We start from the raw sequence: 19612 nt of genomic DNA, 5'->3' as shown, positions 1-19612 counted from the left end.
CTATGTTTGGAGCCAAGTTGTGAAAACTACACAATCGTGACTTATTCTTAACTATTTTTGAAATAGTTCCATAATTGTTCTTTCAAACTGAAAGTGTAAAGTGTGTTAAGTAGATTAGTGAAACAAACTCCTATATCATTGCCTTTGAAATATACGATGTATATTGATGTGCTTCTCCTACTTTCTAAGTATATTGATACGTGATCTAGGGCAGTGTTCCTCAACCACCGGTCCATGGACCAGTGCCGGTCCACAGAAATTTCCTGCCGGTCCACAGGGCCAGCACGTGCATCAGGCCCAAAACAGTGTTCTTCAACCGCCGGTCCACAGTGCGATCGATGCGGCGTTATCTTCGAGCCAGCTCCCTCTTCCTCACTGATTCAGTGCACAAAGCCACAGACCATGGCTCCTACGGGGATCCTGCGCCTGAAGCGGAAGCCTTCTCTCTGATGTTGCAACGTCAGAGGGAAGGCTTCCAGATGAGGCACGGGACGTGTAAGGTGCAATTAGTACTATTATGGGGGCGGGGTCTGGGGTGGAGATTGGGTAGAGATGGGCGGGGTCTGGCCCACAACTTAGCCCAGTGTTCTTCAACACGGCCCAGTGTTCTTCAACCACCGATGCCGGTCCACAGAATAATTATTTTATTTCTGCCGGTCCCTAGGTGTAAAAAGGTTGAAAAACACTGATCTAGGGGGTTTTGAATGGGGATCGGATGTCTCTGATACCAGTTTTCCCATCAGCCGCCTTTGTGCAGGGCTAATTTTTTTTTAAAAAGAGATATGCTGTCCTTCTTTGAATGTAGAAGCGGGGGGCAGGGGGGGAAGGGGGGGGCGGTGTCAAGTGCTTGTCTGTTTTTTGTTGACATTGCTGGCTGTCACTCAGGATTTATGGCCATTCGAACCCCAGTTTTAGAAGTTTAAAGTTCATTTATATTTGCTCAGGATTTCAGAGAACTAGGAAATGGGCTAAGAATGTGCTAATTCGGGACTTTCCTGCTTGCTGAGCCTATTTCTAGCACTTACAGGATTAAGGCATTTTTAGGCCTTTTTTCCAAGTCAAGCACTGTTTGCATAAGTATATTACCTGAAAAAAAAAATTAAAGAGGCTACATATAGGGCCTGATTCTATAAATGGCACCTAACACCGCTCGTTATGTTTGCCAGTCAACCACTAGGCACTAATAGAATCCTGCCTAGGCATGCTTAGATGTCACTAGGCATCCGAGAGGTAGGCATCGAAATGGCGGAGGCCACAGGGGCCATGGCCTCCCCCAAAATTGGTGATTTCTGGTTGGTGCCCGTCCTCCCATCCGTTTCCCGGTGTTGTACTTTAAATCTTCGGGGCAACCACCGTGCAGCATCAACGAGAAGGCCTGTCCCCGGATCCCTTGATTCTACTTCCAGGAGCAGGCTTTCTCGTTGACGCTTGCAGCGGCTGGTCCAAAGATTTATAGTACAATGCCAGGAGGAGGTAGGGGGGTGGAGTTGGAAGCTGGTGACGGGCCATGCTGCAGGATTCTGCTGGGCTAGGGCGGAGCTACTGGGCCCCCCACAAACATACAGCGTTCCACAGCCTGCAACCGGTACATTAGACCAGGTTTTACTTGGCCTACTATACCAATGCCTAAGTCAACCACGCCTATTCCCCACCCCTAACCACACCTACTTTTCAGGGCGCCTCTACTTAGGTGTTGCTAGGCATCCTAAGAGTTCTGCGCAGAATGCTTAATTGTTAATTTAATTTGTTTTTTTCCTCTGATTGGCTAAAAACTGGTGCGGTCAACTACCATGACAGACGAGAAAACCAGGAAAAACCTCTACAATCCAGGACGAAAACACAAACCACAGTGGAGATTTAGAATGTTGGTGTGCAACTTTATTCTTCAATCGTGTAAAATTGTGCGGTGGCTCGACACGCACGTGTGTCGGCCAATACGGCCTGCCTCAGGAGCCTCTCAAAGATTCTGTTTGGACCACTCTGCACCATCAACCGAAGGAGTGCTGTACTGACCGATCTCTATTGGTGGGCAGAGAGCAGTCGGTACAGCACTTCTTCAGTTGCTGGTGCAGAGTGGCCCAAATGGAATCTTTGAGCTAGAGGTCTGCACGGGAATGGGGATTGTGGGAATCCCGGGGGTCCCGCGGGAATCCCTCCCTAACCCATGGGACTCCCTCGGGGACCCCCCTCTGGCCCACGGGACTCCCACGGGGACCCCCCTCTGGCCAACGGGATTCCCATAGGGGTGGAAGGCTTTGGAAGCAGGGTTCGTCCATATAATATAATGGACACGTCAGCCTTAGTAAAAGAGGGGGTTTATAAGTTAATTACTTGAACAGAAAACAAAAAAAAAAGGGTTCCACCAAAGAGATTCTACAAGGAAAACAGCAAAAGAAACTGTGGAATTGATGATCCTGTCAGAAATAATTGCTGCTTTTTATGGGGACGGGCGGGGATGGAGGGAATTCCTTGCAGGGATGGGTGGGGATGGAAAGGATCCTGGCGGGGACGGGTGGGGACGGAAGAGGATCCTGGCGGGGATAGGCGGGATTGGGTGGGATTTCTGTCCCTGTGCAACTCTCTACTTTGAGAGGCTCCTGAGGCAGGCCATATTGGCCGAAACACAGTTGCGGTCAACAACCATGCCAATTAAGCCAATTAAAAAAACTTGTGTGTGGATTCCAAAGCTAGTCATCGTTAGGTGTCCTTGACTAGAGCGCCTAGTGGCACTTAGCGTAGGCACCCTGTACAAAATCAGGCCTTTAAGGCCTCCTATTTAGGAGGTGCTATGGGTTCACGTGTTAAGACAGCATTATCCAGATTGGGAGTCCATACTAGTGTGCAGTTTCGGGTCACTGCTTCCCCATCCAGGCCCTGCTTATGCCACATCCCCATCAAAAAACACATCTTAAACAAATAAATAATATACTCGTAGTGCCTGCTTAAAGGTTAATTATTGCAAAATACTTTGAGTCTTGTGGTAAGTGTTTTCACACAGGCTATGCATGCGTTCGGACTTAACACCCTTTAGCAGACATCTCCCTTTGTGCATCAATTTACTCTGCTTAAGACTGATAATAATAATAATAATAATCATAATAGCTTTATTTATATCCCATCATAGCTTTTCAGTTCAAGATGGTATACAGAAAAGTAGACATACAGTGTGGATACCGCAGGTTTCGATACAACTGATGAGAACAGCGAGATTACAGCATTCGTTTAGTGGGTGAGGGTGAGAGGAGGGTGGGTTGCGCAGGTAGGAGGCACTTAGGGTGTTATTTCAGATGTCTGCCTGAAAGGATAGAGTCCTATCGAGGAATTTTTTTGCATCGACATCCCTTGGGAGTGGGGAATCTTTCCTCTTTCGACCTATAATCAGTTGCTTTAGGTCCTGAAAATTTTTCACCCTCCCTTTCGTTTTTCCCCTTTTTGTTTTTTCCCCTTAACAAAGAATTGTAACTTTTCCCTTCTACCCGCCTGACTCATGTCTGTTTTAGATTCGTAAGTCTGAATTTACCTAGTTAGTCTTCGCATCACTGTTTTTTGAAGTTGTACATCGCTTAGCTAACTGAATAAGCGATTCATCAAATATTAATAAAAACTTTAAACTTGAAACTTTTGCGGGAGGGGCGGGGATTATCCTGCATAACGACGTGTTTCATGAGGAAGGTGGGTGAGGTGCAGAATGGTGTCCTATAGCAGAGGCAGCTGTATTTGAAGATATTTCTGGCTTCGATTGCCAGCCAGTGCAGTTTTTTGAAGTATGGGAGGTGTGGTCGGATTTTTTCAGGCCGAAGATCAGTCTTATTGCCGTGTTTTGGATCTTGTGAATCTGTCCAGAGAACACATGCTCGGAATAAATTTGAGTCAATCTCTTGCCAGTGCCTGTACCGGGAAAAGTACCATTCAGCATATAGAGTAATGTTTGTAGTTATCTTGGAACACTGATTGAAGATATTTTCCTTGAGGAAAAAACCCCTAAAATGTTACCAGCAGAGTGCTTAACAATTCTAAGTGAATGTGGTATGTTGTAACTCGTTATCTGCCTTTTAGCTCTTCCTTAAGTATGTTGGTCATTGACTTAGGACACTTATAATTCTGGCAATTCATTTCTGGACAACTTTTGCCTGTGCGTTGTTTTTTTAAATACAAGTGTAACAGTGTTTCCCATCAGGGAACTCAATTCCATATTGCATGAATAAATCAGTACCCTCAAAGATGGGAGATTTGTAAACAGAGAGATCTTTTGATTCCTTGTGAAATGAGACTTTAGGTGCATGTAATAAGTTAAAGACTGCAGCGAGGAAAATCCCAGACGGGTGGCATTTCTTTTGCGGAAACATTTTGCGAACGGATGACAGAAGTAGTCGTCAGCGATGTCAGGAAATGTTTGGGTTATAGGTCCTTAGCAGGGTGAGATGACAGGCATGCGGGTTCACAGTGTGGTCTCCTCCGGTTCCTCTTCTCTTGCCCAACAAACAGGAGAAACCGCCTCCACGCGAGTGAGGAGCAAAACACGATGAAGGCGTCCAAGTGGTGCTCAATCTCTTTTGTTGTGATAGACGCGACACGATCGTGTTTCGGCCCTAAAAGAGCCTGCCTCAGGAGTCTTTGTTGTTAAAACGCAATGAATCAGATGTACAAATTCATATATTCCTATTTTTCACTGAGTTGACGGTAAACCTTGGGAAGCGCCACCGCTTGCAAAGACAGCACGGGCTGCAAACTGCACCATAATTTGCATATCTTATTCATTGCATTTTAACAAGGCTCCAGAGGCAGGCCTCTTTTAGGGCCGAAACACGATCGTATCGAGTCTAACACAATAAAAGAGATTGAGCACCAATTGGTCACCTTCATCGTGTTTCTTCCTCTTCTCTTGCAACAGAACCAAAGCGAGGATATTTGGATTTATATACTGTCTTTATGAAGAGATTTAGCTCATATCTTTTGTCAGCAATAGCTCAAGGTTACTTACATTCAGATATAGTAGGCATTCTCCTATCATAACAACATAAGAATTTGCCTCCGCCGGGTCAGACCACAGGTCCATCCCGCCCAGCGGTCTGCTCCCGCGGCGGCCCTCCAGGTCTATCACCTGTGCTGTGGTCCCTGACTATTCCTATAACCTACCTCAACTCCTATCTGTACCCCTCAATCCCCTTATCGTCTAGGAACCTATCCAAACCTTCTTTGAAGCCCTGTAACGTGCTCTGTCCTATCACGGCCTCCGGAAGCGCGTTCCACGTGTCCACCACCCTCTGGGTAAAAAAGAACTTCCTAGCGTTTGTTCTAAACCTGTCCCCTTTCAGTTTCTCTGAGTGACCCCTTGTACTTGTGGTTCCTTACAGTCTGAAGAATCTGTCCCTGTCTACCTTCTCTATGCCCTTCAGGATTTTGAAGGTTTCTATCATGTCTCCTCTAAGTCTCCGCTTTTCCAGGGAGAATAGCCCCAGCTTTTTCAATCTATCAGCATATGAGAAGTTTTCCATACCTTTATCAGTTTAGTCGCTCTTCTCTGGACTCCCTCAAGTACTGCCATGTCCTTCTTGAGGTATGGCGACCAGTGCTGGACACAGTACTCCAGTATTCCTGGATGGCTTCCAATAGCGGCATAGTAAGGAGGGGGCGGGGGGAGAGATCCGTCCCGGGCACCAGAACCCGTTCTCCTCTACTGCATGTGCATACCCCTTCCCTTCCATCGTACCTCTTTAATGTTCATGGCGCGAAGAGCAACCCCCAACCTGCTGCTCGTGCCTAGGACCTGCAACTAGGAAGTGACGTCAGAGGAAGAGCTGACCCTGGCGCAAGCAGAAGGTTGGGTTGCTGTTCGCGCCGTGAACGTTAAAGAGGTGCGGGTTAGGAAAAGGGCGCAGGCGCGTGGCAGTAGGGGGCGGGGAAGGAGCGAATCGGGGTGGGAGGGCGGGGAAGGGGAGCGCCAGCACACTGGGCGCCTCTCACCCTCGCTACGCCACCGGCTCCCAATCCAAGTTTGTACCTGAGGCAACGGAGGGGTAAGTGACTGAGCCAAGATCACAAGGTGCAGAGGTTGGATTTCAACCAGGCTTTCTTGGTCGTCAGCCTGGTGCTCTAATCACTAGGCTCCTCCTCCAGCCTAGCATTCTCTCTCAATTAACTTTTAGATCCTTTGCACCCCCAATAAGAATTAACCTAAGAACATAAGAATAGCCTTACTGGGTCAAACCAATGGTCCGTCAAGCCCAGTAGCCCGTTCTCAAGGTGGCCAATCCAGGTCCCTAGTACTTGGCCAAAATCCAAGGAATAGCAACATTCCAGCATCTCAAAGAATAGCAAGATTCCAGAATCCCAAAAAGGTTCCGGAACCCCAAAGAGTAGCAACATTCCAGCATCTCAAAGAATAGCAAGATTGCGGAACCCCAATGAGAGTAACATTCCAGAGCTGAGATTGTGATGTCATAGTGCCTCATTCCACAGTGACTCAGAGCCAACCTCATCAGTGATGTTACAATGGCTTGATTGTCCTATACTTGGCACACGTAAGAGCATAAGAACAGCCATACTGGGTCATACCACTGGTCCATCTAGCCCAGTAGCCAATCCAGGTCATTAGTACCTGGCCAAAACCCAAAGAGTAGCAACATTCCATGCTACCGATCCAACACAAGCAGAGGCTTCCCTCATGTCTTTCTCAATAACAGTCTATGAACATTTCCTCCAGGAACTTGTCCAAACCTTTCTTAAAACCAGCTACACTATCCGCTCTTACCACAACTTCTGGCCTCTCAATACTACCTCCAGTAGCATAATAAGGGAGGGTATGGGGGCAGTCTACCCCGGGCGCCATCTTGCTAAGAGCGCCAGTACTCCTCTTTCTCTCCACCCCCCTCTCTTCCTCCTGCCACGCGCACTCATCCCTTGCCTTCCCCTTACCTTTTTTACTTCTCCGGCATGAGCAACATAGCATCGTCACTCTTTGACATCACTTCCAGGTCCTGCACCTTGGAAGTGATGTCAAAGAGCGAGCCAACACCAACGCAAGCATGTTGCTCACATGGGAGAAGTTAAAAAGGTATGGGGAATGAGAAGGGGGTGTGCGTGCGTGACTGGAGAAGTGGGGAAGAAGGTGGGGGATGGGTGCCACCATTCTGGGTGCATCTCACCCTCCCTAAGCCACTGAAGACCTCTCCCAGAATATATGAAAACAGTCCATCCTCTCCAGTGGTAAAATATCTTCTGCAGGTTTTGGGGGTTCGAGTGGCTGTTGTGATCTGTTATTTTACTTTGACTGTGGGTTCTCTCTCTCCCCCCCCCCCCCCCAGTATGTTACTCTAGGCAAATGTCTACTCCTGCCTAATGGTTGGGTCAGCCCTGCCTTCCAAAGACATGGTTGGCAAAAAAAAAACAGGAATCATTCTCCAGTTTTGAAGAGTTGATTTCTTTCTGATAAAACCCCCAAAGTCTTTGTTCTAAATGTCTTCCTTCTGCTCTGCTCATCAGTTGCAGACTAAGAGCCCCCTCTCAGTCTGGTCTATAGTAGAGAATGACACGGGGAAAAAATCTGTCCCCGTCACTGCCCCGTCCCTGCCATCCCCTTCACAGCCCCGTCCCCGCAACAGCCACCCTTCCCTCTCGCCACCTCACCGCTCTTCAGCGGCCCAAGAATCTCCCTCCCTCCCCCTTACCTTCGCGGCGCTTTAGTAAAGAAACTTACTGAACCCAGCAGAGACCGCCTGCCTGTGCCTACAGCTGCGTGTGTGTGGGCAGAAGCTTCTCCTCTGACACAACCGAAAGTTGCTTCAGAGGAGAAGGCTTCCGCCCACACACACGCGACTGCAGACAGGCAGGCTTCGCCGGCTTCAGTAAGTTTCTTTACTAAAGCGCCGCGAAGGTAGGGAGAGGGAGGGAGATAGATTTGGCCGTAGGGAGGGGGCAGCGCGATCGGTGACCGCTCGCCTTCCCTCCCTTAACTGAGGGGATAAGGCCATTCACCACTCCACAGTGGGTGGCCTTGTCCCTGTGCCCGCAGTGAGCACTTTTTCTCCCCTTCCCTCCACCGTTTCGGTGGGTTACCCACGGCTACCCACAGGTAATTGCCACCGTGTCATTCTCTAGTGTAGAGCAATTGAGATAGAAAACCCTCTGGATAAAAATATGTAATAAAGACCTGGCTACAAATTAGACCCCATGAACAATCAATGATCTACACACAAGTGTAAAAGGCAAATGAAATGTCTGAATTAACCCAACAATATGTTAGTAATGTCGACAAGTCTCTGTATGATTGCTTGTCTCATCAACAGAGTATGGAAACTAGGATCCCGGTTTTGGCCTTCCTCAGAGGACTTGCAAACAACTCTCCATTGTAAGGAAGCTCCTTCCTGCTCCCCGTGGGGTGTGCAAAGAACATACAGGTTCCTTACAGTGGAGAGTTGTTTGTAAGTCCCCTGAGTAAGGCACTTTACGCTGCCGAAACTGGGATCCTATCTGGGACCTTAGTTTTCATACTCTGTTGACGAGACAAACAACAATACAGAGTCTTGTCTACATTATTAAAATATTCAGACATCTCATTTGCCTTTTTTGCTTGTGTGCTACAATTCAGGCAAGCTCTCTCCTCGGTTTGTTTGTGGTTTGGATTCAATCAATGATCTGAAACAATAACAAAACAGAGAATTTTGTTTCTGCAAATTGACACTTAACGGAATAAGATAACACTTTTTTCAGCTACAGTGGCAAAATAACGCTCAGAATTTAGGAAGTTGATTGGTTGGGCTCAGACCTTTTCAGCACCCCTTCTTATGTAATAAAAATGAGCCAAGTACACGATAATCAAGCCATTGTGACATCACTGACGAGGTTGGCTCTTATTGGTGGAATGAGGCATTATGACATCACAATTTCAGCTCTGGTTACCATTACGAGGGAGTACTGAAAAGTTCTCAGCCCAACCAAGAAGAGAATGATGTGAATATAGTTCAATCAATGATCTTAAACAATGTCAAAAACCTAGAATTTCATTTCTGCAAATTGGCATTTAACGAAATAAGATAACGCTCTTTTCAGCTACGGTGGCAAAATAACGCTCAGAATTTAGCAAGTTGGTTGGTTGGGCTGAGAACTTTTCAGGACCCCCTGTAAAAACAAAGATGATTTAAAGATGCCAGAATGATTTCTGGTGCAATGCTTTGTAAGTTTTAGCAAGAAGGAGTCCTGAAGTTGTTTCTGACAAGAAACATATTTTGACTTTTTAAGGAGACTGTTTTTGTTCTAAATGTTGCTAACATCATGCAAATAATAATAATTTATGGGCACAAATATTAGAATATGTTGAGGTGACTGACCCACCTCTTGTTATGTAATCCGACCTTCACCTGAATGTGTAAAGGCAGAATAGGAAACCCCATTAAGATAGCATTCACTTGTGGGTTTGCATCTGTTCAGAAATAAGTATTGCTATTTTGCAAACTAAGTTTTGATGCATACGCTCTCTATTGTAGCATGAGTCTTGGTTGGACTATATGCAGAAAACGCAGGCACCAAAGAAAGTTATTTTGATAAATTCAAATAATAACATCCTATCTTTAAAATATTATCTTTAAAGGCCCCGATGATCCCAGTAGTTGTGGGTTTAAACTGGCTCTGACTTTCCAAATAAAAGGGGGGAGGGGTGATCTATTCACTCGAATACCAATTTATCAGCAGGCAAACTGCACAATAAGAAGGAACAAGTTCCTTTAAAAACAGCAAACTGTATTCTGAGACATTAGTCTCTACCAACTTCATCCTTACTTGACAGGTAAGAGCAAATTGAATCGATCAAAATAGCGCAAGGGGGGGGGAAGGAAGGTAAAGAGATGACCTTTTGCCTCCGGTGTCAGGTCAAAAGCGCGCTGGGACAAAGGCGTGAGCAGACAACTGAGCGCAGCGCGGAGGCGCGCGCCAAAGAAAAAGACTGTTTTTAGGGGCTACGACAGGGGGGTGTGGGGGGGAACCCCCCACTTTACTTTATACAGATCGCACCGCGTTGTGGGGGGTTTGGGGGGTTGTAACCCCCCACATTTTACTGAAAACTTAACTTTTTCCCTGTTTTTAGAGAAAAAGTTACGTTTTCACTAAAATGTGGGGGGTTACAACCCCCCAAACCCCCCACAACGCCACCGCGATCTGTATTAAGTAAAGTGGGGGGGGGGGGCTCCCCAACAAAAACTCCCCGTCACAGCCCCTAAAAACAGTCTTTTTCTTCGGTGCGCACCTCCGTCTTGCGCTCAGTTGTCGGCGCGCGCCTTTGTCTTCCGCGTTACTGTCTATGAACCTTTGCCTCCAGCTGTCCATAACCTGAATCCACCTTAACACCAATTCTGTACTCAGAAGTGCTATTTGGGACAGAAAACACGCAAGTGGTGATCTGTAAGGTCCATGTGTTGTGTGAAGGAGGGATGTGCGCGACATATGAATTGATTTGAGATGGTATTATTTTAGCACCGTTAGCAGTCAGAGGGAATGATTTATGCTTTATAACACCCTAACCCAAAATGCGAGGTGTGGAGGAAGATAATGACCACAAATTAAACAAAATCACTCCACAAAAACAAACAAAAAAAATAGTCATAACAACATAAGATGTGCCGCTGCTGGGTCAGACCAGTGGTCCATTGCGCCCAGCAGTCCACTTACGCGGTGGCCCTTAGGTCAAAGACCATCGCCCTATTTGAGTCTAGGAAGGAACTTATCTAACCTTTTCTTGAATCCCGGAAGAGCGTTCCAGATTTCTACCACTCTCTGAGTGAAGAAGAACTTCCTTACGTTTGTACGGAATCTATCCCCTTTCAACTTTAGCGAGATGGAGTGATTTCGTTTAATTTGTGGCTATTGCTTGATAACACTGTCTGATCTTCCTACTGTCCTAAGTATGTTTGCTGTGTAACAGAGAAGACGAAAGGCGTTTACGAAGAAAGTGCTTTGGTGTGTCAAGAAAGCGTGAGTCCTGGAGTAGAGGAGAATAAATGTGCCAGAGGGGAAGGGTGGAAAACTCAGAGAAAATGACGGTAGGATGCCCGAGATGATGTAATATAAATAAGAAGGAGACAAGGAGAGTACTAACCTCTCCAGTAGGAAAATATTCTTGATTTTAAAAAAAATTTAAAAAAAAATTAAGTGACTTTGCATGGGAGCTGTTACAATATTAATAGAGTGGCTATATTTTAATGTGATTTTTTTAAAGGTTTAATAAAGTAAAGTTTCCTTTCTGCAATCCTATTTTACAAAAACAAACGAACAAAAAACCCTTTTAAGTGGTTGGATTTTCCCTACTTAGATCTCAGGTGTCCGAAGGGTGAAGTGGTTTGGGGAAACTTGAGTGGCTCTGGAACAAATGATTCAAAAACTCATGGCCTGTTAGAATAACCATACCTGATTTCTCCTTTTGTTTGTTTTTAATCACTCTATTACTTTGATATCTGGTGTAAGAAGTTGTCATGCCAATAACCTTATAAGGAAGGGCCGCTGAAAAGTTCTCAGCCCAACCCACAAAGCTGGAGCAGTCTCCATCCAGGGCTATATACGCTCAGTCCAGTGATTTTCCACTTTTTTCGTTCCATATTTTTCCGACGGGACAAAAAACCCACTATGTACTGTCTTCGATGGAGACATTTCAGTGGCCCCCTCCCAGTTACCCTATTCCCTAAAGAAAAAACGATTTATGTTTTCTGTTTCTCCCTATTTTGCACTTTTCCTGGGATGATGGTTTTGCTTTGACCTTTTTTTACCATCTGATTCAGAAAGGTGATCGTTTTCTATCTGTCAGAATAAAAGGAGTTCATCGTCCCAGCCGACCCCTCCTTTTACGGGCCGCGGCTTGTGCATAATTGCTGAGATACAGCTTGTTGATCATTTTTAAATGTTACAAAGCTCCCAGTAAATTAGCCACAGTCCAAAATGTCAACTTTGAAAAGAAGCAGCTTCAGGCCGGAGACCTCAAGAGATTACAGATGTGCGGTGGGTCCCCCAGTGATGAAAACGCCCCCATCATCTGGCCGGGAGAGCTTTGCGCGGCCATTCTTCAAAAATAAGCCCATTCCTATCTGCAGAGCAATATTCCACAAATAACAACAGCGCAGAAAAAAATCTATCCTGTAGACAGAGCTAGGACAATTGGAAAAGTCTGTGTATTTTGATATTTAATTTAAATTTCATTTAAATTTCCCCAGAATTCTATAGTTTTAACGGTTCTCCCTTCTGCTTCTATTTCCTATCTCCCCTCTTTTCAACCTTTCAAAGTCCTTTAGATCATTGTAGTCTTATTAGAATGTTTATTTTCTTATTTTTCTCATCTATCTCTATTTTTATTTCTTCATTACTCTACTAATTGTCATTTTCCCAGGTACTTTAGTTAGATTGTGAGCCTTCGGGACAGTAAGGGAATTTCTAAGTACCTATCTTACTTATAATTTTAATGCACCCTATTGTCTATTTTCTGTAAACCGCTTAGAATCCTAACGGAATTTAGCGGTATATAAGAAATAAATTACATTACATTACATTACATATTTGCAACGCAAGAGCTCAGCGACAAATACCGTTTTTGCTCTTTTTTTAATAAGCAACGCTCTGAAAACATTTGAAATAGAATTACATTATTTTGGCATGCAACGCTTGCTTCTCTTTAAAATGTGTGCCTTAGGTGGAGATGGGTGGCTAATGCAAACATTGCTATCTAATGCTTTATTTCTTCAAAGACGAAGGTGAATTTATAGTTTGATAACTAACAAACCCAGAACATTCAGTTACCTTTAAATGACTTTCTCTAAAGTCGGACTGAACCTTGCTTATCCCGTTCCTCTTTGGTCAACTTTGTGCAGATGTTGTACAAATAACATACATTTTTTTATTTTCATTTGTTTGAAGAGGAAAATTTTTTAAAAAATAAGGTACACAACGGGGCAAAACCTAGCTGACAGTGCAGAAGACAATTGTAAAGTTAATTTTGGTGCCAGGGTGTTGTTCCGCCAGTCAAAATACAAAACAGAGAGGAGGGGATTTAGGGAAAGTCCTTCATTATATATATATTTATATATTTATATAAAACACATGACAGATTTGTCTTTACACACAGGTCAGAATTTGCTTCCAATGTACATGAAAAAAAAAAAAAATATATAAAATATATAATACAAGGCAAATGTTGCCGACAAGGTAGACCATTTAATACTGCGAAATTGAGGATTTGTGCTGCTTCTCAATTATTAGGAAGAACCAGAAGGTGAAATAACTTACAACATGTGTTTTGCAGTTAAAAGTGCCGTAAACCGCCATTCTGGATCCACGTTTCAAAGTCTTAACCATTACGGTCCTTCTTTATATAAAATTAAAAAGGCTTGGATCAGACTTAGCCTGAGCGATTTGGGAATAGAGCAAAATACGGAGCGACCGCTTTGGTGGGCACGAGAGAGGAGAGAACATTTTGCGTGGATTCTTAACAGCACATAGAGCATTAGAAGGAAAAGGAACTAGGCCGGAATTTAGTCGGTTACAAAGAAGACTTAGGGCTCCCTTTTACAAAGATGCGTTAGGGCCTTAATGCGCAGAAAAGCTCGCGCTGAAATGCCGCGCTTGCTAGCCGCTACCACCTCCTCTCGAGCAAGCGGTAGTTTCTCCTACTGTAAACCGCGTCGAGCTCTACGAACGTGGAGATGATGCGGTATACAAACCTAAGGATTAGATTAGATTAGATTAGTTTGGCGGGTAATCCGGTGCGTGCGCTAAAAACGCTAGCGAACCTTTGTAAAAGGAGCCCTTAGGCAGATAGATACCCCAAGTAGAGGAAAGCGTGTTCCCTTGCTGAAGCTGGGTACACCAGATACCTGCGGGTATTATTTAATGCACCAGGTGGGAGGAACTCACTAGAGAGAAAATCATTTTTCAATTCCACCGCTAAATACCAACATGTGCACTTTCAGAGATTGAAATGTTGTTAAAAAAAAGGAACCCCGCCCCCATTAGACATAGTCTTTTTTTTTTTTTTTTCCAAATGCACAGCATCTCATTCAGAGAAATAACTTGTTTAATTTAAAAGAATATTAAAAAAAAAAAAAAGAAAATGAAAGAATACCGCTTGTTAAAAAAAAACACCCCAACCACCTTACAGTCTGGTTAAAGTAACAATCAAAAAATTTAAAAGAAAAAACAGCACCCAGTGTTCTGTTTGCCCTTCCAGGCTGGGATGCAGATCCGGAATCGGTTACTTTAGTGTTAACTTAAAAATACTTCCAAGTCTGGGCCCTTCCTTGCGGCCGACGTCTATACCTCAAGAATCAGACAGTTTTGGGGTAGGTCCCAGAGGCACTGGGTCCCTTTTGTGTCATTGCTGGCTCTGAGCGGCGAGGCCCTTTCTGGTGGCATCACATCACGCAGGGCTTGATATCCTGGTAAGTGACTTGCTGGTGGTAATAAGACCCGCTGCCTGCCGAGTGCATGGAAGAGGACGCCATGGCGTTGAAAGAGAAAACGAATTCTTTCCTGTCACACATACTGGGAGACTGCGAATGATACCTTGGGATTCCTGAAATGAAAAAGGAACAGACATTTAGCAAACTGTAACGGAGGCGAGTTCGGGTCGGTTTTCTTTTCCTGGAAGAGTTCAATTCTGTGGCTAATATATAAGCGCAAAATTTATCATTTGCGAGTTGTCCTGTCGATTGAAAATCATATTCAATTATTATTACCAACGCAAAAATAATTCAGTCGTTTGCTGGTGAGGGGATATGTTGAAAAATGCTCTTTAAAAAAAAATATTGTGTGCTGGTTTGTAAACTTGCTTAAGAAAAGATTTGCAACAGAAACGAAACCCCCCTCTAAAAACAGAGTCCGGAATATTCCCGACTTTAAATTTACAATGTTGCCCACATAATGCAATTGATATCTAATGTATTCAAGGTCAGATTTAAATTGTAGGCACAAGTGGGGCAAAAAATAAAGTTTAGAAAGGCAGCGAGCACAATTATGAGCTGACCTTTTCAGGCCGAATTCTCAGCAGCCTGGTCTGCTCGTACAAATTTATAGGCCACAAATAGCGATCTAATCTATTTATTCATGCCGTGTAAATTTAAATGCCGAAAATAGCGCTATTTTCGGCCTATATAGATTAGAACACGATTTCTGCAGAGTGAAAAATATATAAATCCGCTTAGGAACATTGCTTAAAAAGAATTAAGGTTTACTAACACCCCAGATCTCAGGAGAAACCTTTCTCTACATATTTGCAAGCATCTCTGGGAAAAGGTGACTAAGAAGGGAATCCCAAACTTCAGAATTGCTGACTTTTTTTTTTTTTTTTTTTTGGGGGGGGGTTCATGTTATGGGTCCATAAGCAGTCTGCAAAAGTTCCATGTTTGAATGTCTGTAACTTTTTATTCTTATTTATCATCATAAAAGAATGGGATGGTTGTATTTCAAATTATTTGCTCTAACGTTTCTGGAGACTTTTTTTTATTCCCCCCCCCCCCCCCCAGAGATGGTCACATTTGTTTGGAAGGGAACTGTTGGTAGGTCTGGCCAACCTGACCCTAGTTCAGAAATGTAAGTATTTTAACAGTATTACTAAATACACTTTTGCAATATTTTATTCCTTTTTGTGAAAGTGTAAAAACAGTATTTGCAGATGTTTATTATAAATTATATAGGCTGTTTCCCTCTTGGATCGGTATGATACCTTTACTATATACCATTTCAACTAGCCCAGTGGTCTCCAACTCAAACCCTTTGCAGGGCCACATTTGGGATTTGTAGGTACTTGGAGGGCCTCAGAAAAAATAGTTAATATCTTATTAAAGAAGTGACAATTTTGCATGACATAAAACTCTTTATAGTTTACAAATCTTTCCTTTCGGCTAAGTCTTAATAATAATATTGTAATTTATAGCTAAAGAAACATATGATCAAGAACTTGCTTTATTTTACTTTTGTGATTAAGATAAACATACCGAGGGCCTCAAAAATAGTACCTGGCGAGCCACATGTGGCCCCCGGGCCGCGTGTTTGAGACCACTGAACTAGACCGACTGAAGTTCTTTTTTTCTTAGAGCTCTCCCTTAAAAATAGCCCTTAATTACAAAATAAAGGGATGTTAATGTTTTTAGAGCACAGTCTTCCCATTCAGTAATCCTGGAATGTGCATGATAGATGCTTGATAGAAAGAATAGGTTTCTATGGATATAAAATCAGTATTCATAGTGCTTTGAAGGAATCTGAGGTAGAGAATGACACGGGGGGACACATTTCCTGTCCCATCCCAGCCAGTTCTTTTCCTGCCCCATTCCTGCAAGCTCTGTCCTCATCTGCACAAGCCTCAAACACTTTAAAATCCTAAGTGTTCAAGGCTCGGACGGTTAAGGCAGAGTTTACGGGACTGGAGCAGGGACAGCGACAAAACGCAGGGGGGATGGGGGAAACTGAGTTCCTGCGGAGATGGGGGATCAATTTGTCCCCGTCATTCTCTAATCTGAGGCCCTCAAAGCTGACGAGACCCTCCAAAATTCCTGAATATTTTCCTCATGCACGTAAAATGGTAGAAAAAAGGAGGCCATTTAGTACATATGCACCACAAAACCTTATCCTAACTTGTTTCTTTCCATAGGCAGATAAAGGAGAGAGAAAAAAATATTAAAAACATAAATTATATACTTGGTACCTGGGAATATATTAGGCCTTTTAGATGAAGATAAACCAAGCCCAGATTTATAATACGTGAAGTCAATCTGAACATCAGGCTTGATAAGACCCCCACAGTGTAAACCACCATCTTTTAGACTAAGTTTTTATCTGACTACTGAAAAAGGGCTGGTGAAAGTGATTGGGTTTTTTCACGGGTTCTCACAAGATCCTCTGCACTGACTTGTTGGGAAGTCCTTGTTAAAACGGTTCTCCTAGTTGTCAGCTTGCGTTTGCAGTTCCTGGGAAAAGCTTGCTTTCCCAGTTGCATCCTGAGACTGGAGGCTAATAATCTCCTGCGGGTTTAGCAGAAGGCTAGGAGGGGATGCAAGCTTTGACAGTCCCCAGGCGGCCTCCAAATTAACTCTCTCCCCCCCACCTCCATTACTCAGGCCCAGAGGCACCGCATTAAGATCTCAGAAGCTAGTTACTTTAACTATCTCCAGAAATATGTGAGCACTGAAAGGAGATTTAGACTCTCTCCCAGGCCACACACACACTAAGCTCAGGAAGAAGAAACTGCAACCTTTAAAGATTTCAAGAGCATAATGGAACCGTTTTGTTTGTTCCTTGCAAATGAGTCGCCTTTGCATAATATGTAGGAACAGTGTTTTTCAGTTGCAGCTGACAGAAATAGTCGATTAGATGCTATTTAAGTGTCTCTGATATTGACACACTGGGGCTCCCTATTCCCCCCTTTCTGCATTTCTATCAGGGGACACTGGCTCATAAGGGAATGCAATCTTTGGGGGGGGGGGACACCTTATTCCTGCTTTTGCATTTCTTGGGGGGGGGACCTTACTCCTGCCTTTGCACTTCTTGGGGGGGGACCTTATTCCTGCCTTTGCAGTTCTTGGGGGGGGGGGGTGGAACCTTACGCCTGCCTTTGCACTTCAATCAAAAAGGCCTGGCTCCCACCAATGGAAACCCAAATAACCTCCTGCTTGCCCGGTGGCATGCTAACCCCTCGCCCATCGCCCAATACCTTGCAAATCCGTCGCCGCGTTGTGACTGTTCTGATGCAGGTAGGTCTGGTCTAAGGAGTGAGCCGAGAGGTTGGAGGCCAAGGGGTTGGCCGCGGGGTTACACGGGGACAGAGGCTGCTGCTTGATGTAGGCAGGGCCGCCGGACAAGGCGGCCGAGGCGGCCGGAGCCCAGGCAGAGGCCGAGCCCGAGTACACGGAGTGGGGCTCCATCACCCCAGCCCCGGCGAGCAGCGGAGAGCCGGACTCGTGGTGGCCATAGTCCCCTCCCGAAGAGCCCGTGCAGCTGCCCATGAACGAGTGGCCGTTGTTGGCGGCCAAGTGCGACAAGCCCATGCCCTCCACGTTGCCTGGCAAATGTCCGTTCATCATGCCCAGGCCACCGTCCAGGGAGAGCCCGTTGGGCGGGCAGGAGATGGGCCCGGCGGAGCCCTGGAAGCCGTAGGTGTCAGGGAGGTGGTTGTAGCCCAGGCCGTTCATCATGCTGTACATGGGCTTGAGGGCTTGGCATTTCCTCCTGAAGCCCCGGGGTCTTCTCCGGAAAGAGCCTTCCTCGAACATGAACTCGCTGGCCGGGTCGATGGTCCAGTAGTGGCCCTTGCCCGGCCGGCCCAGTCCCTTGGGCAGCTTGATGAAGCACTCGTTGAGGGACAGGTTGTGGCGCACCGAGTTCTTCCAGCCTTGGTAGGAGCCTCGGAAGAACGGGAAGCGGCTCTGCAGGAACTGGTAGATCTCGCTGAGGGTCAAGCGCTTGGTGGGGGAGCTCTGAATGGCCATAACGATGAGGGCGATGTAGGAGTAGGGCGGCTTCTCCGGCCGCCGGATGCCCGCGTTGCTCTTCTTGGTCTTGGTGGTGGTGGAGGAGGCGGACTCCATGGCCGAGGGCGCTCCGCTGGGCTTGTCCGGGGCGACGGACATGGAGCTGCTCTGCGCCGGCTGCTGGACCTCCGCCGTCATTGACCAGGCTGCGCGCTTCCCCCCAAAGCCGGACTTAAGGCCGCTCTCAACTCCCCCTCCCCTCTCCCCCCGGCGGGGTTGGCTCAGAGCTCGGCTGCCTCCCCCCCCCCTAGCTTCCTTCTCGGGGGGACGAGCCGCTTTTCATCGCAGTTGGGCTGACTTCTGCCCCGCCGAGGACGATCGCCTTTTACTTATCTCTCATCAGCGGCGTCTGGAGGCGAAGGATCTTCTCCCGCCCCCTCCCCTCGCTTTGCCCTCCCTCCCCTCCTTTCGGATCGCTACTGGTGGTTCCTTTTAAAGGGACCTGCAACACCACGCCTCTGCAACCGACAACATAGGCTAGTTCCTGCTCCCCATGATTCCGTTTTGCTATTAAGCCAGGTTTAGGCTAGATTTTGTACAACAAATACGGTCTAACCTCGTTCTTATCAACAGAGAACAATTTTTTTTTTTTGCCACTTGTCTTATCTGCTCCTTGACTTTTAATGTCAAGACAAAGTGACAGGAGTTCAATTGCGTGTGTTTTGTCCTGGGGGGGGGGGGGGGGGGAGGATATATTCCATACCTTTAAAAATAATGTCAGCAAAGTGGGTAAAAAAAACCCCACTCAATAGGTGATGTTTTTGTTCTGCCTCGTCCTACATACAATTTACACTGATGGCGTTGTTATGAAAGGATTAAAAATGTGAAAATTGCAGCTCCTTTTGGGAAAAGTTTTTCTCTTCAATGGAGGCTTTGCCCACTTCAAATCTAGTGTCTGATTTCTTTGCAAGACAGACAGGAACACGGGCAGGATGTTTATACAGCTAAATGTAAACATGTTCTCTGGGTTTCTTTAATAATAATTAAAAAAAAAAATCCGGCTTAAACTCTTCCTAGTCTCGCCTAATGCCACTTTCTGCTATACATATAAAATACTCCTTATGGCCTATCTGCTGCTTGTTTGGATTCTTTGTTTTATAAACAAGGGCTCCGTGTTGTCG

At 45.4% G+C, this 19612-nt stretch overlaps 1 protein-coding gene across 1 annotated transcript; it reads right to left on the bottom strand.

Moving 5' to 3' along the window:
• Window positions 1-13034: 13034 nt before the first annotated feature.
• On the bottom strand, window positions 13035-18831 carry FOXF1 (forkhead box F1). The gene is made up of 2 exons (XM_033940391.1): window positions 17675-18831; window positions 13035-14542 (listed from the first exon to the last, which is right to left on the bottom strand). The coding sequence occupies exons 1-2, from the start codon at window positions 18627-18629 to the stop codon at window positions 14382-14384; spliced, it is 1116 nt and encodes a 371-aa protein (XP_033796282.1). The 5' UTR covers window positions 18630-18831; the 3' UTR covers window positions 13035-14381.
• Window positions 18832-19612: the final 781 nt, after the last annotated feature.

Source organism: Geotrypetes seraphini, chromosome 4 (genome assembly GCF_902459505.1).
Source record: "Geotrypetes seraphini chromosome 4, aGeoSer1.1, whole genome shotgun sequence".
NCBI lineage: Eukaryota > Metazoa > Chordata > Amphibia > Gymnophiona > Dermophiidae > Geotrypetes > Geotrypetes seraphini.
This window is presented reverse-complemented; position numbering and strand designations above follow the sequence as displayed.